Source organism: Acanthochromis polyacanthus, chromosome 5, assembly GCF_021347895.1.
Source record: "Acanthochromis polyacanthus isolate Apoly-LR-REF ecotype Palm Island chromosome 5, KAUST_Apoly_ChrSc, whole genome shotgun sequence".
In the NCBI taxonomy this organism is placed as follows: Eukaryota; Metazoa; Chordata; class Actinopteri; family Pomacentridae; genus Acanthochromis; species Acanthochromis polyacanthus.
Genome location: NC_067117.1, coordinates 13,436,904 through 13,460,417, shown reverse-complemented (window position 1 = coordinate 13,460,417; position 23,514 = coordinate 13,436,904). Strand labels below are relative to the sequence as shown.

The following is a 23,514-nucleotide window of genomic DNA, read 5'->3' as shown; positions in this document are numbered from 1 at the left end:
TGATGCATTCATGTCAAAAGAGACTTCTAAATAGGAGAAGCAGCTAACAACATACTGAATATGCAGTAATCTTTAAAGTATTTCGCCTCAATTTTAGTATCTTTCTCTTGATATATCTGTCAACATTAGACTGAATTTTTAGATAAATGTAGGAGGAGTTTTGGTTTCCCTAAAAGGCAGTGTGTTCAGATGTTACTTTGTTGTAAACAATAAAACCAAAGAACTGTGCAGCAAAGACATTGTATTAGAAGATAATCACTGAACCACTGTATTATATATTATATTGTCTTTAAAAAAAGCTGCAATTCCAGAGGGTTGAAGTGATAGGACTTAAAGGAAAATGTTTTCCAAACACTTACTCAACAAATTCACATTTTACAGATTTTCATAAAAGGGAGAAAGCACAGCAAACAAATTAGAGGAACAAAGGATGTTAAACATTTACAAAGCACACTCAGAGTTCACTCTACACGCTACATAACACCCACTGCTTTACCGCTGTGCAGCATAATAATTATCATTATGTCATTTTAGCCTTCCAGCTGTTGAATCATTTGGTCCTGATGTCACAAGTCTGTCTCAGTCTTCATCTGAGTTATGAGACTGGTGTCGTGATGCCACAAAGCTGAGCTCTGCTCCTGTGAGCCGGCGGTACATATCTTTGATGTCTAGACATTCAGCCTCAAAGTGGTTTGTTGCGTCAAATGAGCGGGACACAAATATCTGATCAGGAGAGAGAAAACAGATAAAATTACAGTCACCACACTTAACTACAGTTTTAGATTTGTGAGTTGTTTCTTCTGGTCATTACCTGACTCTTTGTTCCGTCGTCTTTTGGAACTAGCAGGTTGCTGACAGACACAAATCTAGTTCAGGAAATGGCATCAGTTAAACAGATGCAGTTTTAATGACAATGCCATAAAAAAAATGAAAAAAGGGGAAATGAAAACTAACTTTTCCATGATGGGCTCGAGAAGCTCCAGCCCCGGCTGCACTTCTTTTTCTGGGTTGATGGTTTCTGCGGTCGTGCTCACTGTGGCGATGTACATCCCATCTGAGGCCACGTTGTGGTTAAAAGAGACTACAGATATATAGATGTCTGTACGGGCAAAACAGAGGCCGTACAGACATAAGCCAGGGGGATCAGCTTTTCCTGGTTTAAATTTGGCTGGTTGGCACGCAAACACATGTGAGCTAATCTGGCTGTAAAGTGATAAACAAATGTAACTGATTTGTTTTTATGCTCTGACAGATGGCATACCTGACTTTCTGTTGAGCTGTGTTTGAGGGATGATGATCTGACAGGAGTTGGCCTCGTGAGTGTTTTTAACTGGATGGTTTAATAAACAGATCACCCTTATGACCCGTCCGACTTTCCTGACCCGATTGGGAACGTAGCTGGGATCACAGATTAACTGTTTACAGTGGAACAGCTGTTAGAAGGAGAGAAAGGACAAAATCACTGAGGGTACCACAAGACATTTTATCCAGCTCCTCTGCAGCTTTGTCTGATCCACCACACCTTCCCCTCAGATTTCACAGCTGTCACTTTGCCGTTGTCCATCACAATTTCATCCACTGTTCTGTTCAACAAGAAGGTTCCTCCATATTCTGCGCTCAGTCTGAAACACACAGAAATGGGTAACATAAACAAAACAGGCTGCGTTTTAGTAGACAACATAAATATAGAAATGTTTCCATTAAAGCCCCACTGTGGTTATTGATTAAACCACAAAAAATATGTCAGTGTATGAAAGATACATATTTAGATATTTAGGAGTTTTCTCCATGAAAATAATCCCTTACTGTCTTAAAATGAACTACCCTGCTGCTTTCTCTATAATGCGTAGCTCTGTGAAGCCCCTGCATCTCTCTCATCTTCTCATTTGCTTCAGCTCGAGCACACCAGCTCACTTATGAATCTACTCAAACACTGTAAAACTACTTTATACAATGGAAAGTTGGAGCACTGGAGTATTGGAAAGCAACGCTGAAGCTGTACAGTGATACAGAGAGCACCACCCTGCAAGGTGACAGATTTTGTCACTAATGTTTGTTGTGTATGAAACCGCTGAAGTCTGAATCTGTGTTTTTGAGACTGCCACTGGTGCATTGCAGTTTCAAAGGGGAAATGCTCAGCCATGGTGTCGACTTCTTATTTCACTCATCTGGTGTATAAAAAAACAGCATAGTCATGTTAGCATTGTAAAAAAAAACCTTCATTTTAATGTGATACATACTAAGGTACAGTTGTAAAAAAATATTCAAACTGAACTGCTTTGCTCTGTTGAAAACAAACATTTAACACATTGCTGATACAGAACTAGTTCAAGTCTCACCTGGCAAATCCCTGGGGTAGTTCTCCCAGCCCGTACACGGGGTACAGGTACGGTGTGGTGTTGTGGCGGGTCAGAGACTCAACGTAGAGTCTGATCCTGCTGATAGTCTCCACACAGGGTTCGTCCAGGTAACTGCAAGGACACCAGGCAACAGGTTTGTATAATCCCTGATTTTTTGTGTAATTTATTTAAGCTGCTCTAACTGACCTCTCACTGCTGTGTAATGCTATGGTATGACCTATGACCTCTATTACATCAAGGCCCAGGTCAAAGCGAGCAAACAGATCCCGCGTGGTTGTTTTCTGAGGATCAATGTCCTGGTAGGTGCGAGGGTTTCTCACGTCAAAGTTAAGGGCGAAGAGCAGCAGCTTCTTTAACCTTCTCTTGTCAAACATGCCCATCAGATCTAGAAATGTGTTTTTTTTGTGTTATAAAATGTACCTGCACAAGGAAAATTATCTCAAAAAGTGCAACAATTTTGCTGATCACCTGAAGAATGAGCATCTTCTTCTGTGGCAGGGACTTTGTGCAGTTTGCCTCCTTTGTATACATAGCTGCCTTCAATCACTTTGAAGTCCAGATAGCGAGTAACCTCAGTGTGCACCAAGATTTTCACCAGTTGACCTAATGCACAGCAGCACATCGTGACAAAGATTATTGAAATAGTTAGCAATGCATTGCACAAATAACATTCAGATTACTAGAATCTTACTCTCACCAGTGGCAAGAAAAAATTTGGGGATGAGGTCAATGTTCCACTCTTTCCCACGGCTGGTGGATTTCAAAGGACCTGGAACCTTAAACTTCTTGTACAACTATAAAAAAATACACATTACATATCAAGGATGCAGCATTAAGTTTTGCAGAATAAATATTTATGTGTGCTAGTGTAATTTGTGTGAGCGCACTTCTTCCAGGGGAGAAATCGACGCACTCTCTCCTCCATAGTAAGGATTCTTGTCAATGTGAAGAACCTTTTTCCCACTTAGAGACATTAATCCAGAGAGGATACATTCCTGAAAGAGACGGTGGAAGGTTACTAGGTAGTGGGTCAAATGGCTTCAGAATCAGCAATTTAATTTGCAGCAGTGTTTAATATGCAGATCAGGATGAGTGCAATGATGTCATTTCACTGCCATAAATCCCTTTTGACAGCCAGCAGGAGCTCAGTACATTTACATGTGGATGATCGAAGTGTGAAAACGTGGGAGGAATTTCCCTGTTAGACTAACTTTGCTATCACTTATTCTCTCAGGAGCAATTACAGTGAAGGGAGACATGAAAGGAATAATGAGTCCATATATTTGTAACCCGATACAGACTTCTTAACACACACAGGTACCCATATGTTGCATCAAGTCTTAATGGGTTAAAGTGCTAAGGACAAAACTCACGTTCCACAAAGTACAAATCTTAGGCATGTCACATTTCTAATTTTTGTCAAGTAAATTGCTCAGGATCTGAAAAAAGAAAACTTGCAACAACATCTGCGTGGAATTACACTGGATAATGAATAGATTTTTGTTTGAATAAAGTGGAAAAGTGTGTCAGAGAGTCTGAATTTGTACTGTGACAACACAACAAAAGACTGGGTTCATGTGGCTGAAACTCTGCAGTCTATGAATAAACCAAATACCTGCCACTTGCTGTGCTCTTAAGACTTAGTGAACTGACAGTAGTTGTAATATCCTGCGAGCCGACAGACGTTTTCTACTTTTCTCTTAAACGTCTTCATTTAACAACACAAGTTGTCTTACCTTAAGTCCAGTTCCAAGCACAATAATATCATATTCCTGCATCCTTGCTCGTTCCCCGCTGCTTCACCGAGTCTCAGAGCTTTTCCTCACTGCAGCCTGTGTTTGCTTGTGTCTGTGTGAGTTCAGTGTGTGAATCTGTGTGTGCATGCAGGTGTGATGATGATGAGTGAAAGTAATTGCTCTGTGTTCTCCTTTGCAATAATCCTCTTAAAAGTGGCAGATCTATCAGATCTATGCAGTGTGTGTGTGTGTGTGTGTGTGTGTGTGCCCATGTTTTTGCTACATTGTGGGGACCAAATGTCCCCACAACTGTAGGAAAACCAAAAACTATGTCACTTGTGGGGACCTCATTTCGGTCCCCACAAGTTTAAGCAGTGTTTTCTTGGCCATGTTGTTTTACTGAAAAAAGTAAAAGTGCAAAAACGTTTCTTTAGGGTTAGGCATTGTTTTGGTCTGGGTTAGGGTAAGGGTTAGGGGTTAGATATGAATGGGAGTCAATGGTAGGTCCCCACAAGGATAGGAATACACAGTATGTGTGTGTGTGTGTGTGTGTGTGTGTGTGTGTGTGTGTGTGTGTGTGTGTGTGTGTGTGTGTGTGTGTGTGTGTGTGTGTGTGTGTGTGAGTGTGAGAGAGAGAGAGAGAGAGAGAGAACGAGAGAGAGAGAGCAATTGCCAAAACGTGGTTGTGTTTCTCAGTCACTGTAGATTAAGGTATTAAATGAAGATGGCACCATCAGTTGTATAAGCAGTATTCAGATCAGTTACTGAAGTATTAATACACACTCATATAAAAGTACTCTATTACAACTAGCCTACTTATATACCTAATGTATGCAAGTATTATTGGAAAAGTATCAAAACTACAAATGCTGGTTCTGCAGTAACATGCCCCGTCATTCCATCTTCTAAGGTTTAGTCATTTACTGTTTATGTAAAAGATCGGCTACTTTTACCTGTTTGATTTTTTAAAAAGTATTAAATTAGACTCTATGAGCTTAGAGTGTAAGTGCCTGTCTCTTAACCTTGTAGGTTCATCACTTTAGCATTTAAGTTAGTCAAGTACTTTTGGATTTTGTATGACATTGAAGAGTCCTAACCTTAATATATAAAATTGATTAGTTAAATTTATAGAATTATAAATATTGTGGGTTTGAATCTAGGTCTGAACAAATATCTAATTGTTATTTTTTTAAACAAATATCGTACTTTGTAACATTAAAAAAAACAAAAAACGTTTGTCTAATATCCATAGTGTCACATCAAAATAAAGGATGAAAACTTAATAATATAAGTCATTTCAAGAATTTATTTAGTATATTTTAAAAAATTGAATAGGAGATAGAACAATTTTCATGAAAGTCACGTTAAATTAAATAAAAGTTAATATATTTTAAATAAATATATATTATTAATTATTTAATTAATTAATTTATGACTCAAAGGAAACAACCGAGTATGGCACACTCTGCAATCAAATTATAGAGTATCAATAAAAATAAAGAAATAAACACCAGAACAGACCTGCTCCTAAATGTTTATCCTCAATTGAAATTTTGACGATATGTTAGTTGAATTATTTCAAGCTGAGTTCAGTTTAGTTTTATATCAGTTAACTTAGCCCTCTTCTTAACCTTAATAATTAATTTAGAGGATAAATTGACATTTTTATGTAATTGTGTAGGGTCCTAATTGTAATATTTAAGCTTCTTCTGTAACTGTACTCAACTTTGGCTTAATTTGCTTTAACTTCTTGGCTCGGGCCTCAAGTCACAGAATATGCAAACTAGCTTCTTCTTTAAGCGTGTACAACTGTAGTTTTAATTTAGCAAGCAACTAACTTTTACATCTAGACTTAGATTGATTGTATTAATTTCTCTTGTAATCTCTCTCTTGTTACAGTAGCATGGATATTCAATAAAGGAGTTAGCAACAAGACAACACAGAATATTAGATAAAATAAAATAAGACAAAAATATAGAAAATATAATACAGAAAAAATCAACAAAATATACAAGAGTGAAATACACTTATATTAATGAAATAAAATACCTCAAACTTTAAACCCATTACCCGACTTAAGTCAACACTTATTTAATTTCCACCACTAGGTGTCGTAATGTGAGCAATGCTTGTTTCTCTATCTAACAGGGACAGCTTTCAAATTAAAAACGAAATGCGATTCCTTTTATTGTCAGCAAAAATAAATAAATACATATATGGAGTGTATTACTATACATATAACACTACATTGTAACCAGTACCAACCTTTATTTTGCTTCACTGCCACAAACTTCAATTCTGGCTGCCCTGTTTCAAAAACTCCATTACCCATGATGCCTCGGGAAGAAGTCGTCCAGTCAGAGTGAGTCCCTTCGTGGTTCTGCTCGTACTGAATACCGGGGCAGCCGAGCGGCTTACGTGAGAACAAGTACACAATACATCGCGATAACTCCGCCTTCTCTCCGGAACACTCCGAGTCCAAATATGAGCAGACCCTGTGGTGTGTCAGTTTGCAGCAGAAAGTCGGTTTACCGCCGCTAACAGCTGACTTTTCATTGTGGAGTTAAGCAAGCCAGAGAAATGGCTTCAGCACCAACAGTGAGTAGTTTGATCACACAGCTTTGGTTTTACTGAAAAAAACAGCAACTATTTGTTTGATATCTGTGTGCAGTTGGCGTAACTTTAATGGAGTGTTAGCATCTTAACTGCCACTTTCCACCTTCAGTTTTAACTATTGTGTAACTTGCTAACTCTTAGGAAGGTAATTATCTTAACAGTCCAAAAAACACATTATTGAACACTGATAGTACATGTCAGCAGTTAGCCTCCGTTTACTGAGACCTATTTATTCACTGAAACATGTCAAAGAATTTAGGAAGTACTCAAGAGGCGTGTCATTTGTTCACACCTAATCTACTAACTCGGGACATATAGTTAATAAGTGGCACATTGACTAACCTAGCTATACTCCATCTCGATAAATTAATTCATTTACAGCTTCCTGGGAGCAATCCTCAGCATCACTTGGAGGAAAGTTTCCAAGATCTTAAAAGTTAAATCTTTTTAAAATTTTTATATGTTTACTGGCATGAGAGGAGCTCATATAAACAGTTAAAAAAATATAAAAAAAATATAGGCATAAAGGTTTAAATTGGTGAATCCAGTTTGGCTGATTGTGTGAGCAAAGCAGCACTCTGGCAGTTTATATTGAGTTATTCGTTATTTAAATGTACCTTGGTACATCCTCAGCAGTACTTTCCTCTTAGTATTTTATTGTATTAAATTAATCATATCATCACTAAAGACAGATAATAGGTATTATACATTAGAGCTGATTAAGGACACTAAGAGATTATATCTGTGACATATTTGCTTAGTGGAGCAAATATAAATCCTGAATTACTAGAGAATGTAATTAATTAATTGGGCCTTCTGCTCAAAGTCAATAGTGTAGTCAGGTGCTTCTATACTCGAGCATGACAGACATTTTTGTTTATCATAAATAAAAGGAAGATTCACAAGTTTGTGTGAAATAAGCTAACTCAGACTTATTGCCTTGACTGTGCACATATAGATCACTCTTAATGTTGTGTGTGGTCTCTCCTCAGAAGGTCTATTATGAGCCAGGAAAATAAATCTTCAGTTATGGTTAATGCAGTCATTTAACTTCAGGTGTCTTTGCGTATTTATCTCAGTTTTCAGGTCAAGGCTCGGACCAACACAAGCGTATTTCCACTAAGTCAAACCCTGGATTCCTGGAGCGACTGAGTGAAACTACAGGAGGAACAGTTCTTGGTATCGGACTGTTTTTCCTCTCAATATATGTCCTCTTCACCAATGAGGTAAGTAACAGTCACATAGTGGGGAACAGCTGATTTCAGGTACCTACTGTCAAAGCAGACATGCTAATAAATCATTGTCAAATCAAGATACTAACTGAACAGCAGGCTGAAGACAGGGCACTCTCTCTGGAACTGTGTCTCTCTTCAGGGACGAGCTCTGCAAACAGCATCTTCCTTGGATGAGGGTCTCTCTCAGGTGGTGTCATTGGGGCCTTTTTTAAGCCTCGACCTGCAAAACAACAACCGCTTAGTCCATCTGTCTGCACAGCTGCGTACTGCACAGGTAGGCCGTCCTCTGTACTCATGTCCAGTTTGAAAACGGTCCCGTTAAACTTCTCATATCCTTCACACGCTGGTCATAGCTTCATCGTTCATCCACGTCACTGTCAAGATGGAATATATCAGTGAATCTTTGTTAAACTTGACATGAAAAACGTTGTTGTACATATGATGCTGTCATGTTATTAAAGAAGTGCTACTTACACCAGGACATTGCACAGATGCACTAAGCAAAAAGCTATCTCCTAAACTAATGTAATGGAGTTTATAGGAACGGACTTTAGTGAAATGTTCATGTGCCCTTTTCCTGTGTCTGTGTAGCCGTTGCATGATCCAAACTACAGAGTGGTGGTGCAGGCAGTGAAGCTGAAGAGGCAGGTGGAGATGTATCAGTGGGTGGAGTACCGGGAGAGCAAGTGAGTCTGTTAGTCTGCATGTCAACACTTAGGGTGAGGTCAGGTGTAAAAATGTTGGCTCGACTCCAGAGCATTATTAAACTGAAAACAAATGAAGTTGTTACTGTGCGATTTATTTCAGGGACTACCAAGAGGGTGGTGAAACCAAAACAGAAACAACGTACACCTACAGTGAGTTACCTTTTTTTATTGAGGCTGCAATATGATTTCTTTAGTTCCAGTGTGAATCGTTTGTCTTTGGATGCAGCTATGATATTGGTTTGTTGTTTGATGTGAGGTGAAGTCGTGTTTTTTTATTTAATTTAGACACTGAGTGGAAATCTGAGTTGGTCAACAGTCGTAATTTTGATAAGGAAATCGGTCACCAGAACCCAAGGTAGTAAAATGTTTTGAAGTGCAAAATGTTTCAGTGTGTTCTTCTATGTTTGAAGCCTGCTCTCACTTCAGTCTTTGTGTGTCAGTGCCATGGCTGTAGAGAGTGTGACGGTGGTGGCTCCTGAAGTCCGAGTGGGACCGTTCATTCTGTCTAAAGGTATCTGTCCTAACAAACGTACAGATATTACAGACAGATGTGCTCTTGTGTCAGATGTGTTTGGATTTTATTTCCTCTGTTAATTTCTTGGTCATCCTCAGGCCTGGTGGAGCAGATAAATAACTTTCAGACGCTGAGTTTAAGGGATTTTTCTGCCTTCAGCTTGGATCCTTTTCTCTCCATTTACGACGATTATTTCTATCACACTCAGAACCCACGCAGACCAGAGGTGAGCAGCAACACATGAACTTCTTACTCATACACTTGGTGTGGCTCATTTTATGTCATGTAATCCTTACTTTGGTACTAACTGAGCTGTTATTTGTGTTAATCCATCAGGTTGGGGATGTGCGTGTGAGATTCTCCTTTGCTGGACTGAGTGGTGAAACCTCTCAACTCGGCCAGCCTCAAACAGTAAGTGCTACAAATGATCCGCTCCATTATTCAACTTACTAACGACAACATATTATTGAATAACTAACCTGAAGAATTCTCTGTGTTCTGACCCATATAATGCTGTTATTTTGCTATTTTTCAAACTCAGTAATTAAATATTTTGATCCAGTTAAGGATCTGTGGTATTTGCACACGTCACAATTTAAGCTGGATTCAATTATAGGCTTTCTGAACTTTTGCAGACATTTAAATGAAAAACAATCGATTCTTTTTCATAAGAAACTGTAAAGTGCCACATTTAAGTGAAAGTGATTTTCATCAGTAAACAATAGGTAACAGATAATAATAGTACATTTTCTTTATTAATATAGAACTATGACTGCAGCTAATGATTGTTTTTAACTAATGATTTCATTCAGCATCAGTTAATACTGATTCATTTCTTAGTAATTGTTTTGGTCTAAAATATTACTTGAAATAGTACAAGTATTTCATCAGTTTGTATGAAATTGTTAAAATTGTTGGCTGCAAACACAGCAGATGGTAAACATTAGCAGAAAATACAGTATGTAGTATAGTCTATACAGTATACAGCTATTATGCAGTGTGGAATTGAAAACTCTATGCTGCATAATAGCAGGATCTTCACATCACTTGTTTTGTCCAACAGTCCAATACCCAAAGATGTTCAGTTTATTATCACACAAGATAAATAAAAGTGGCTCACACTCGCACTTGGGGAATGTTGTCTTAAAAAACTTTATCACAACATTTGCTGATTTCCTAATAATTGTTCTCAGTGATTTTCTTAGCATTAATTTCAACTGTTAGTTTTGACAGTGCACAAACAGTTTGAGCTGTTTTTCAGGTCAGTATTGTAGCCATGCAGAGGGGGGAGCAGCTGGTGCCTTTTAAAACCAAGTCGGGAGACGTTCTGGAGATCCTTTATCTGGAAGAACTTTCTCCAGAGGTCTGTGGATTTGATTTCATTTGTTTGACGGCTGTTACCTCTCCGGGAGCAGTAACATGTTATAATATACACATCTGTGGTGTCTGGTTGGAGTGTATATTCCACGTGGTTTAATTAGTTGCTAATTCATGCAGTTGTGTTGTTATCTGTAGGAGGTGTTTGCGAGGGAACACCAGCACAACACCATGAAGACGTGGGGACTCAGGGCGGCAGGCTGGGCTCTCATGTTCCTCAGTATTCAGCTGATCATGCGCATCATCTACACCTTAGGTACATTAACTGCTGCTCTGTACAGCAACATCTTACATGAATGTCATGCATCTGTGGTTCATGTTCCCTCTCTGTCGTTTGGCTGCAGTGGATTGGGTTCCCATCCTCCGAGAGCTCGTGTCCATTGGACTGAAGATCTTCGCCCTGTGCGTCTCCTCGTCTCTGTCTCTCCTCGTCATCGCAGCAGGTTGGCTGTTTTACCGACCGTTGTTGGCGGCGGCGCTGGGAGCACTCGCTCTGGTCCCGGTGTTTCTCGCTCGTTCAGGACTTCCAGCCAAGAAGAATGAGTGACTGTTGAGCGTAAAGATTTTCTAACACCTGGCTGGAGCTGTCCACCAGAGGTGTGAGATGCGATTGTGGCACATGGTTTTACACAACATCCATCAGTTTGCATCAGTTTCACAGCAGGAATATATTTATGTACAAAAAGAACCCCTGCTGCTGGTGCTGCATCAGACACGAGTGGGAGATTTCTGTTGTTACATACATTTTTGGCCTTTTTAGGGGTTGGTCATTTTCTCTTGTCTTATTCTTACTGTAAATATAACTCACCAAAGTTTTTTTTCCACCAAATGTTGACTCAGTTGAGATTTTTATAGCTACACCCAACTACAGCAAGTTACAGTCCTATACAACGGGCCTGCAATAAACTACCTGAAGGTTATGTTTAGTTTCTGTTTCCATTTATTATTGTGTTGGAGGTGGCAGTTTGTGCTGCTGGACTCAACTATTCTATATTATACTGAGTGATGGTTCTAATAATTAGTCCAAATTCACTGATGTAAATGATGTGGCAGAAAAAACAGTAACCTTCATGCAGATAGGATTAGTGTTAGTTAAGTGTATCTAACAACTGCTTGACTGTATATTTAATATGTAATCCTCGCATCTCCTTTGTTTTCATTATTGGCAGCACTTGATGGATGGTATACCTTATTAAAGTTGATTGTTCATATGGTAAAAAAAGAACATACCAAATATTGTTTGTATGCTGAGTTGCATGTTAAATACTTTTACTTTTGATTGTGTTTTCAAACATTTGGCTCATGTGTCTAATTAGGATGGAAGATGGCCAGAAGCCGACATGTTCAGGCTGATAGATATTTATCGATCACAGAGACAGAATGTAGGAAGATAATGTAGAAAGAGCTGACAGTTTGTCCACCAGAGAGCACTGACACGTTTATTTTTTCCAAATGTCTTGATCAGTACATATCTTTTTGTTTTTATTAGGGATTCTTATCAAAAAAATGCTTCAAAGATCCATTATCTGTCAGGCTCTATTGACAAGGCAACAACCAAAGAGTGGCTTGTATTCTTCCGTAATGCCCACCAAATCACCTTAGTGCGCTGTAGCTGACCCAGGACTCCAACTCTGAAATGCAAATCCAAAAACACCTCAAGCTGGCCGTATATACTAAACAAGTTTTATCCTTAAAAATCTTCTGCATCCACATGGCATAATCTTTAACTCTGTACCTTCGTGGGACTATAATGCACTTGTTAAACGTCATTCAGCGGTTATCAATCAAGTGATGCAAATTATCAAGATTCTTACAAAGTAATTTATTACACAAAACACTAAGTTTCCATTTGCGTTTTTAGCAAAATCAGCTTCCAGTCTCATGTTGTGCACGTGGTCATAATGCACGTAAGATTTGTGTGGAGCACACAAAGAAATTTCGACTTCATGTGTGCATCAGTTTGTTGAAATAATTAAAGGACAACAGGTCACAGTGTGCAGGTACTTCACCCTAGTTGGCTGTGGAAACATTCCTCAGATCAGCAGGCAGGGTTTAAGCACTTAACTGTAGTTGGCAGGTACGACACAGCAGGTCCCCTGGCTGACCTTTTCGATTACATAGAACATATTGATAAAGGTGGTTTCGTTATGGCAAATTTACTCATGTTAAAGTACAAAAAAAGTATCTTCCATCACCTCAAAATTGAATACTGACAGAACCTGACTACTTTTGCTTAAGACAAAGAAAGTAAAAGCATTACACCTTTAGTAAAAACTGGGGAGAACAGTCTTTTGTGTGGATGTGTTTGGGGGTAGGTTTGACCTAATTCTTCTTCTCTCCTCCTGTAGGAAGCAGTCTTCATGCCCCCGTTTACAGTAGGACACATTTATTGCTCTTCTTTCCCCGCCTGGCCTGTAGTGCGGCCCTGGTGGCCATCTCGAACACTTCCCTCACACCATCCTTTGTTTTTGCAGAGCACTCCATGTATCCAAAGGCACCGATCCTGTTAGCCATGTCCCGCCCATCCTCTGTTTTCACAGGTTCCTAAAGAAAAAGTCATCACAGAGCAGCTTTTAATAAACAAGTCTCCATGTGGAAGGTGTTTGTGTGTGGTCTAAAGTTTTACCTGCTTCATTTTGGCAAGTTCCCTCCGAGTGTGCTCATCATTACGCAGGTCCTTTTTATTTCCCACCAGTATGATGGGAACATTAGGACAGAAGTGTTTCACCTCAGGGGTCCACTTCTCAGGGATGTTCTCTGAATAAGGTGACAAAGCAAAGCAGGAATCAGAGCGGAGACATGATGGTATAAAACAATTCTTTTCATGATGGAATAATTTGTCGATCAAGGTGTAACCAATAAATTGTTTTGTCTGTAACATGAAGAATGACCATGAAAATCTCCTACAGCCCAAGTTTATGCCATCCAATGTCTTGTTTTTTTCTTACCAACACTGTAAATCATTATGAGGTCAGACAATAAAAAACAACAATTATTTGATTATTGATGGAGTGGAGACATCAAATATTTTTTGATTAGCTCATTTCCTGTCAATGAACTAATCAATTAAAGGTTTAATTGTTGCTGCTCTGCAGGTGAGATGAGATCAGCAGATAACCATCTGTGTAGATAGAGAAATTACTTGACAACCAAGTGTGATGTAAAGCAATAAATCTATTGATAGAAGTGAGCAATCAGAGAATCTTGGTGAAGTATTGTGGTACAGGATTCTTCAGGCCCAGCTTCTTCAGCTGTTTTATGCATTTCTAATTTTAAAATGAAGTTATTGGAGCTATTTTAAAATCTCCATCTGGTCTCTCCATTCTCCTCCTAATCGTTTAACAAAGTAAGGGTAGATTAAATTACATTAAAACTAAATATGAACATTTTTTTTCTCAAGACTTTCTTCACTGTCTGTTTCTAGAAGCCTCTGTTGGTAAGTTACTGATTAACTTAGAAGAACAAGTGGAAATGAATTTGCGCACCACAAACATGGTCTGAGACAGTCACAGCTCTGCAGCTTCACTCACCAAGACTGTCAGGGCTGTCGATGGAGAAGCACATGAGAATGACATCAGTATCTGGATAAGAGAGCGGGCGCAGTCTGTCATAGTCTTCTTGACCTGCTGTATCCCAGAGAGCTAACTCGACCTGCCGAAAGAGTTCACCAGTTATCAACCACACGAAGCCAAACTGTCTCACATGATCAACTGAGTGCATAAACACATCCAACATGTGTTACACTTTTTATTCGGTGCAAGTGAAAACCATTTTCACAATGATTCAGTTCAACAATTTTACATAAACCAACAACAACATTCCTTTAGTTGTTGGTGCAACTTCTCTGAATAAACGGACTTGGATAGTGAAACCCAGAATATGAAGATAAAAGGTTTTACATCTAAAACTGATAAATAAACTTCAAGTTCCTGCCAAAAACATGAACTTTAATGTTGTTATGGATTGATGATAGATGTACAACTCATGATGGATTTTAAAAGTCGATAAACCTGTTGATTATATTCTTAATTAATCAATTTTTGGAAATGAAAAATATTTCACAATATCCTCAAATGTCTTGTTTTGTCCACAATTCAAAGATATCCAATTTAGTAAAGAAACCAGAGAAGATTACAACTGAAGAGGCGAGAATATGAGAATTCATTTTTTCCTGAAAAAAGACTCAAACCCATGAATTGATTATCAGAATATCTGGTGACTAATAGTTGGATAGTTTTTGCAGCTCAAACTACTGATTAATGCTACTGCTAGCACTGAAAGAAATCACTTCTTCTGTCCTTGAAAACTATATCACTTCTTGCAATATAACAGATATTGATATATAAATAGAGATTATTTTCCTTGATATAGACCTTTGGAAATAACTATAACACCACCATTATCTGCTGACTTTACATATCTAGTTTGTGATGACGGCAACTCAAAATATGTTTTTGTCTGTCTGGTGTAAATTTAGAAATATAACAGTTCAATAATGCATTCCTTTAAATCTTTTGCTTGTACTGAATTATTATAATGCGTCTTTCATGTCTTTTATAAATTGTTGTGATTTTTTAAACACTATGATGACATTTGAACAAAATGATCCATGTTGAAGGCATTTTTTGTAGACTTTGTCAAAAAACACAACAGGTGGTATAATAATTATTTCCAAGGCTGTACGTATGGCTTCCAGGATTGAAGCAAAATTTTAACATTTTAGAACACAGACACAAAGAAAATGCATTATATTCTCAATAGAAGTGAAAGCAAGCACCATTATTAATACTAATACATGCTCTGCTAAATATTATAAATAAGCTTTTTATCAACCCAAATCCTCAAAAGACCTTAACTCCAACATGTGTACCAGTGTAAGAAGTTGAAAGAGAATATAACCAGCATTCAGCTATTTGTGGTAATCAGATGCCATGTTGCATCATGCTGATGCTGGTCTGTAATGTGATAAGAGCAAAATAATTCATACCTGTTTGCTATCAACTTCAATGTCAGCCACATAGTTCTCGAACACCGTGGGCACGTAGACTTCTGGAAACTGGTCCTTGCTGAACACGATGAGGAGACAGGTCTTCCCACAGGCTCCATCTCCCACTATGACCAGTTTTTTCCTGATTGCTGCCATAGCTGCAGACAAGAGACAGAAAACAGCAAAGGCTACCACAAGTGAAAACTTTATCTACAACAGGGCGGGTCGTTCTATTGCATTAAGGCATTATGCAACTTAGCACCACTGTGAGGAACGATGAGCAGCCAACAACCTTCAGCTGTGTTGACACAACCCCAAACCCGTCTGAAACCAACACCCCAGGCTAACTATTTAGCTTTCTGTGACAACATCACGGATGTTTACAGGCCCCTAGTCAAAAATAAAGTACTGACAGGCCACATGAACAGCACAAAATGCTGAACCCCAGTGTATTTATTTGACTTAGTTATACATGAGTAGGAATAGGAACCTTCTCCCGTGATGATACATTTCCGCTCCAGTGTTTCTGATCCACCCCGGCTTCAAGCGTCACAAATTATTCCGTTTAACGTTTGTCCCAATTTACGATGAAACTACTGACCAAATTAACGTATTAATGGTGGCAACATAAAACTGTGAATAGTGCAGTGCTGGCTGACCTACATTTTAGCTCGCCAGGAGGATGTTCTGTTTACAAAAGACTTGACGCTAACGACTAGCTACCCAGCTAGCGCTAGCCGGATATGTAGCTTCAGTTTACATTTTTATAATAAAATTCAAACGCGGTGCAGGGAATATGTGCAATACTTACGGTACAACTCTAACGGTACTGCTGTAGAGTTTGTTCGTTTTAATGAGAAACCGGCACGGCCGGCTAGCTAGCTAAGCAGACTTAGCTTAGCGAAACGGAAATCAATGCGATTTGATCGGACCGTTAGCTAGCTTGCTAGCTTCAACAGAATAACCCAAGGAAATACAGACTGACAGTATATATCGAGATATTTTTGCCAATAAAACATCCTGACATGGTGCCACAACACCACTTTGCCTCTAAATATGACGTACATACCAAGTAAATGGTTTAAAGTCTGTCCAAATGAAGTCAAAGTAGTGCTTTGTTAGCCTCCGTCGCTGCTTCACTGCGCCGCTGCTGGAGGATTAACAGGAGGGAGGTGAGGGGGTGGGGAGAGACAACAATACACTGCTGCACGTACAAATTACACTTTATAAATACAGCACATTATTATTATTATTATTATTATTACTGGATCTGTATCCTAATGCATCTTGTATTTATTTACTGAAACTAAACGTTCCATATGTTTACATACAACTGCACCTTGCTTGTAATTTTTGCAATACTTCAAGCCATTACTTTTTCGTGTATGTTCAGCAATGTGCAATATTCAGCAAAGCAACATCAGCTACACAACTCTTTCTATACTTCTAATAAGGTAGTAATGCCAATATTTTTCATAGATACACTTGCTCATGCTATTTTTCAACTGCATTTTTGGATTTTCTATTTGAATAGTTCTTACTGTACTTTGTCTGATTTTATGAATACACTGAAAGGATTGTTGCTTAATTTGGTTATACACTATACAACAACAATAAAGGAATTCTATTATTATTATTAGGCTTAGTATAAACAGTAGTATAGTTTATAAGTTTCATACTTCAACATATTATGGTGAGTATGAATGTTAATGTAGTTTTTCTTAAATATTTAAGTAAACTATTAGAGCTCCATCTATTGATTGAATGCAATATAAATTTTTATATGAAGGACCTGTCATCAAATATACAGGCCCTTGTTTGGTTGACAAATTGGCTGCTGATAGAAATTTGCCAATAATACGGTGACTGCAACGTGTCTGACATAGCGTGAACTATTTTTGTGTTATGCTATTTACATTTATATTTTCAGATAAATCTATTTTACTTATTATTTTACTGCAATTTCACTACACTGTATCCACTTCAAATAATCAATACCTTATTTATTATTATTGTTGTTGTTGTTGTTTTTAACAATAGCAGCAGTGAAGAAGGTTATATGTTTCATAGTTCAATATACATTGTTAAATACTGATTATTTTTCATTATATTATTATAACCCTTGCAGTGGCGTAAAATACTAAATAAGCACATATTCTCGTGTTGTATTGCACTGAACCTTATTGTAGTACACAGTTCTGAGCTACAGTGGCCAGAATTGTTTGAGTTTTCTTGGCTTCAGGGCAAAAGTTAGCAGCTGGGTCACTATTAACCCTGTATTCTCTTCCCACTTTGAGCATTGCATGAGTGCATTATTTCTAGAGTGATTCATGAGCCCATGGTTGCCGTCTCTTAATAGATTACTGATCGGTAATTCTGGTAAAAGTTTCATTTTAAAAATCCTAAATCAATGTAGAAGAGACCATGATGGTTCAATACACATTGAAATATTCTTTATGATGGCTGTATCAACTCATGTGCCTCTAAGACTGTAACAACTGGGGATCGAGATAAAAAAAAAAAAAAAACACAGCTACCCACTTTAGTGCTGTCATGTAAGTGGATAAATTGCAAGACAGATTTCCAAGACAGGATCCAGCTAGATTGAAATTTTCTGTTGCAAATTCGGTATCAAAGTTGCAACTAATAAAATGACCACAAATACTACTTTTCAGGTTTATATTTTACACGATGTGACTATGTTGTAAATTGCAATCCATAATGACAGTACGCAGAATATATATTTAAAGTAACTCCACGTTAACCATATATTTTAAAATAGAAGTATTATAATGAAGCAAAAACAATAAAAACCCTGACAATGACTAATCTATTTTATGAATAGGTTTATGTTTGATGTTTTCATTATTATTCACAAATAAGATTATAGACTTTTACTAAACAGAGTTTGAGAAGTCAAACTTTTGCTTCTAATGTATTTCTACAATGTGTTATTGCCACATTTACTAGGATCTGAGCTCTTCTTCCACCACTGCAGAGCTGCTAAACTGATAAATGCGTTTGGTAAATAATATTCTGTTTAAGTTGCATGAAAGATCATCATACTGACAAATAAAAAATGTGATCTTGGGACTGCACAAGTGTTTTGATGATACAGCATGTTTAATTATGGACCAAGAAATGATTTTGGACCTTTCAGATTACCGTAGTCAATGGAAGCAGGGAGAGACAAACAGAGACACTATTCTCAGTTGGCACAGCAGTGTATTAATAACTGCAGCTCTTACCCTAATCCAGATAAGAGGCTTTCTCAGCACTGCTCAGTTCCAACTCGTGGAAACCAACTCAGAAGCATTTCCATGAAAACAGTAATACCTCACATTCATTCAATCAAAAGCGGAGAAAAAAAAAACACTTTGCAAAGACAAAACATTTCTGGTGATTTTTTCTCTGAATTCCAAAGATCCCCTTCTAAGAATAAAGCCAGTTTGCAAAAAAAGATGTCCTCTACTGGCTTTAGTTTTCATTGTTTATATCTGATTTTACATCAGGAGATACTGCACAAAATGCAGACTGTATTCTGTTTTTTAGTTTGTCTTTCAGAATGACTGGACAACCACTTAACCCCCCAGCTTGCAGTTCATGTAGCAACAGCCTGACTACAATCATTTTGGATGGATTGGATTTGAATATGTACAATAAAATACAGTCATGAAGAATAAAGAGAGTTATTATGGTGACAGTCCTCTTGTAGCCCACCTGTCTTGCTGTATTTTTGTGCAATTATCAAAATGTATCACCATACATAATAGAAAGTAATATAACAAAAGGCAGAAGCATGTCATAAAGCATTTCTGTGACTTTGTCATGACCACAGTTATGTGCAGGAGTTCCAGGTGTTACAGGAGCTCACTGTTAACAGCCATGGTTCATGAGGTTCATTGATTTAGTGAAGCGTGAATAAACATTGCTCTGTTCAAAGAGTAACCCACATCCCCTGCCTCTTGAACTCCAATGCAGAAAAAAAACAAAGATCTTAAGACACAAAACCCAAATTATTTCCTATGTAATCTCTGCAGGAACAGCAAAGCAAACAGTTGCTACTTTTCAACTGGTTCATTCATTTATAGGTCGGGGCTGCCTTTTTGGAAAACACCTTAGAGGATTGGTTCAGGGGCCACTCACTCTACTCACTGGTGGTAAATGGTCATAAAAAAGCATGTTGACATTTCACAGTAGCTGAAGCAGACATTCAAAATGATTTAAATTATGACAGCATTGCAGTAAGACTGCGCTCATTCATGAGCAGCGAGGTCACACTGAGGTTTAAATCATTACAGTTTCCTCCTTGTGGACTATCCTCTGCTGCCTGTGGTGTCAAACTGTCCCAGATTCCCAGCATGCCGTGTAACCCTGACCCTGTGTTTGTGTCCGAGGGACTGAGATCCTCATATAGAGAAAGGGTAGTCCTGCAGGTAGCGCAGCAGAGGATTTGGGAGGGGCAGCTGGTTGGAGCAGTTTGTGTGTCTGTTGATGGTGAGGCGAGCCAGGTGCTGCAAAGAAGGGAAAACTTTCAGTCTGTGTAAGGGATTTGTCAGCTTCAGAGGGACTCCACTGTCTTTAGCTGCATGCTGTGCAGCGTCGGGCTTGTTTTGGGGGAGAATGTCACTGGACGCCTGGTCCTGTGGGGTCTGGCCAGAGCCAGAGTAGTGCTGTATGAGGCTGGGGACGTCTGGGAAGGACTGCAGGTGAGGCAGTCCAGGGGAAATGGAGTCAAGCCAGAAACAGCCCCTGTTGTACTCGATACGCACACTGGTGGGTCCATAGCGGGTTTTTACTGACAGAGCCAGCATGTACTGAGGGTGGCTGCTGTCCCGTACCAGGAATGTACCTTCAGATTTGGTCAGGAGAGCTTCCCGAGCTTCACTCGCTGAAACAGAACCCCAGTACCAACCTGGAAGAAGATATCAGGTTTTATTTTTCATTATTTGATATGAATGTTTGGTTAAATATAGCCACATTAACACCAACACCATAGATGTCAGGGCTAAGTCTGACTGTGACACTCACTCCAGTTCTGTCTACAATACCATGCAGAAAGCCACACACAGCTTCAGATCACACATCCTCAAATTTCTGTCACATTCAATGAACAAATGATGAAACCTGGACTCAGATGCAAACGGTTGTATTCCAGTGAAACGAGATGTGAAGTCAGAATAAAGCTGCTGGTGTACCTGAGGTGTGTAGATACTGGAAGGTGGCAGCGATGCAGCGGAGGTCCTCTGCTGGATCCCACTGTGGAGGCGATGGATGTGGGCAGCACGAACTTCCTCGTTCCTCATGATGGAAAATGGTCACTGCCCGGGCAACCATTTCTGAATGACAAGAGGCCTGTAAAATAATGTTAGAGGTTAAACTAAATAATCACGTGAGATATTACACTAGATTCTTGTGCAAATTTATGCTGGATTACATTCCAAATATTAAAATAAAGAAAGCGGTGAAAAAAAAAGCTGTTATATTTATGGTTTGGTTGCAAAAATATTAGCTGATAAATCATCATAGTTACTGATAAAATGGCTGTCATTTCCCAAAATGAGCAAATGAGCACAAGATCAGCCAAATTAGATCACAAAAGCAACTTAACATAACAGAATAATAATTTAAAAAAACAACAGCTGTAAAGTAACAAATTAATAAGGTTGTAAACATTCCAGTAGGATAATTGTTACTCTGTATTGTATGCAAAAACAAAACAGAAAACATTTGCAAATATTTATGCAATTTCTTAGTTAATTTTTTTTTTTTTTGATCAGCTCATAGACGCCCCAAAGCTGCTCTTTATGGGGTCCACAGAAAAGCTACTGTTATTAATAAATACATAACTACATAATAAAGTAACATGCATTGAGACATGCACACATAACACATACCAAATGATTAATAATTATAATAAAACAATGGCAGCATAAGCAGTACTGCAACATACAAACACACAATGCAAATAAATGCCCCCAACTCGTGACTACAAACTCGATGTCTGACATGATCTTACCTTAAATCCAGAAAAATCATAAGGCTTGTTTGAAAACCGGCTGAAGAAAAGTCCAGTATGAATATTCAAATGTCGCACCAGTCTCGGGTGGCAGCGACATTAAACATTCCTTAAAAAGTCTCTGCTGAGGACCCACAAAATGAGAAAATGTGTCCGTGTGTGTCTCCGGTGCAGAGCTGAGGTCCGACTGAGGCTGCAGCCGGAGTGAGAGCTCTTTATCCAGCAAAGCAGAAAGCAGCTCAGTTCATCTGGGCTGACGGAGGTTCCTGGAATCAGTTTCCAAGAAAGGTTTTGCGTTTCAGCGCCCGCAGTGACAGAAAAGCTGCAGCCAGCAGCTTCACACAGCAACACACGCACGCACGAACGCACGCACGAACGCACACACAAACAGCGCCTCATGTACTGTTCAAAATAAGATGCAGGGAAAGTGCAAAGTTCTTGACTTACAAAAACAGCAGGATTTACAATAAAACTGCAAAATATACATGTTACCGATAATTAAATTTAAAGATGATGACATTCTTTGACAGATAGATAGATAGATAGATCGATAGATAGATAGATACTATTTAAAAATAAGTATACACAGGTGCAAATAAACTTATGTATTAGATTAAAAATAAAAAAATAGAATTTCCTCTAACAGTACAAATAAACCTGAACATACAAAGCCATCTGGAAGGATAAAGACAAAGTTGTTTCATAACTACATCAGATTTTTAAGTGTTTACAACGTCACCAAGCGGTTTCTGTACTATCTGCTTCAATGAACAACCAGCTTCATGAATAAGTCTGTTTATCGGGGCTGACAAATAAAACATTGTCTTGAAAATAGAGCTGCAATGATGAATCACTTAAACATCAACTGCTTAATTAACCACCACAATATATTTTGTTATCCGTTATTCAGTTTGAGTACATTTTTAAAGAAGAAAAATTTGACATCGCCTGATTTCAACTCCTTAGATGTGGATATTTTCTGGTTTTTCTTATCCTCCATAACAGTGAACTGAATGTCTTTGTTTTGTGGACAAAAACTGATCAAGGCATTTCACCATTATCTGAAATTTGGATTAATCCATAATGAAACTAATCATTCACTAAAAAGCAGATTCAAATAATAAAATGACTTTGGAAACTAAACCACTCTGACATCAAAAACAGACCTTGCAATGATGACATGACAAAATAGAAAACTGCTGACATTAAAGAAAGAGGCTGTTAGCGTTACAAGCAGACATAGTGATACATTTACTAATAATTAGGTTTACTAAGGTTTAGAAAATGTACAATTTCATCAACTTGTGTCAAATAATATGCCTGCATTGTTTTTGTGTGGTTATTATTTTAATAATGCTTAAAGCTATAGCTTCATACATAGCTAAATATAATTAATTTTAGTCTGGTAATATGATTTAGTTTGATTTCCTTCATCATTTGTGATACATTTTCAGCCTCTTCTGTCGGAGGCAAACATCTTCACCTCCTGCCTGCAGTTGCTGGCAGTAATGCATTTGTTGCTGCATTCAAGTTCATTGGAAACGTCGTTTTCAAACCACAACATTGTGTTTCAGCCTGATATGACGTAACTCTTGCATAGATGGCTTCTGTCTTCATGCCTATGGGCTTCCTTTAACACACATGCACTTAAAGAGCAGAAAACTAAACACTGAATTATACCATCCAAACACTCTTTCATTTGACATCATTGCTAATTCCCTGTGAAGAAAAAACTTTCAGGCCAGCGATTATCTCCTTTAACATTTACATTATCAAGAAAATTAATCTCATCTTGCAAAATTATTTTCCTAGAAATGAACCAAACTGTGTCATATCTGAGTCAGTTTGGCTTCACAGAGTCAAGGTTCATCACAGCCCACCCATCATGTACAGAGATAATGACTACTTGAAAGCTGCTCTTCAGCTCTGAACCCTGTTTCCAAGAAAAAATGCTCACATCAAC

General features: G+C 38.2%; 4 protein-coding genes across 4 annotated transcripts; 1 reads left to right on the top strand and 3 right to left on the bottom strand.

The window, feature by feature from the left end:
• Positions 1–431: 431 nt before the first annotated feature.
• On the bottom strand, positions 432–4,308 carry zgc:112334 (uncharacterized protein LOC619199 homolog). The gene is made up of 11 exons (XM_022193994.2): positions 4,097–4,308; positions 3,248–3,355; positions 3,058–3,154; positions 2,829–2,963; positions 2,547–2,745; positions 2,340–2,471; positions 1,523–1,622; positions 1,262–1,433; positions 955–1,099; positions 812–866; positions 432–723 (listed from the first exon to the last, which is right to left on the bottom strand). The coding sequence occupies exons 1-11, from the start codon at positions 4,136–4,138 to the stop codon at positions 580–582; spliced, it is 1,329 nt and encodes a 442-aa protein (XP_022049686.1). The 5' UTR covers positions 4,139–4,308; the 3' UTR covers positions 432–579.
• Positions 4,309–6,543: 2,235 nt separating this feature from the next.
• On the top strand, positions 6,544–11,824 carry LOC110951079 (transmembrane protein 43). Its single transcript, XM_022193996.2, has 12 exons — positions 6,544–6,694; positions 7,792–7,938; positions 8,087–8,221; positions 8,539–8,633; positions 8,755–8,804; positions 8,940–9,009; positions 9,095–9,165; positions 9,267–9,394; positions 9,505–9,579; positions 10,430–10,531; positions 10,684–10,801; positions 10,890–11,824. Exons 1-12 carry the CDS (start codon positions 6,677–6,679, stop codon positions 11,090–11,092), a joined length of 1,212 nt encoding a protein of 403 aa, XP_022049688.1. The 5' UTR covers positions 6,544–6,676; the 3' UTR covers positions 11,093–11,824.
• A 146-nt stretch (positions 11,825–11,970) lies between these two features.
• Positions 11,971–16,739, bottom strand: LOC110951080 (rho-related GTP-binding protein RhoA-B). The gene is made up of 5 exons (XM_022193998.2): positions 16,602–16,739; positions 15,533–15,690; positions 14,076–14,196; positions 13,172–13,302; positions 11,971–13,089 (listed from the first exon to the last, which is right to left on the bottom strand). The coding sequence occupies exons 2-5, from the start codon at positions 15,686–15,688 to the stop codon at positions 12,916–12,918; spliced, it is 582 nt and encodes a 193-aa protein (XP_022049690.1). The 5' UTR covers positions 15,689–15,690; positions 16,602–16,739; the 3' UTR covers positions 11,971–12,915.
• A 1,998-nt stretch (positions 16,740–18,737) lies between these two features.
• LOC110951051 (cytokine-inducible SH2-containing protein-like) lies at positions 18,738–21,873 on the bottom strand. Its single transcript, XM_022193966.2, has 3 exons — positions 21,552–21,873; positions 20,731–20,887; positions 18,738–20,447 (listed from the first exon to the last, which is right to left on the bottom strand). The coding sequence occupies exons 2-3, from the start codon at positions 20,867–20,869 to the stop codon at positions 19,942–19,944; spliced, it is 645 nt and encodes a 214-aa protein (XP_022049658.1). The 5' UTR covers positions 20,870–20,887; positions 21,552–21,873; the 3' UTR covers positions 18,738–19,941.
• Positions 21,874–23,514: the final 1,641 nt, after the last annotated feature.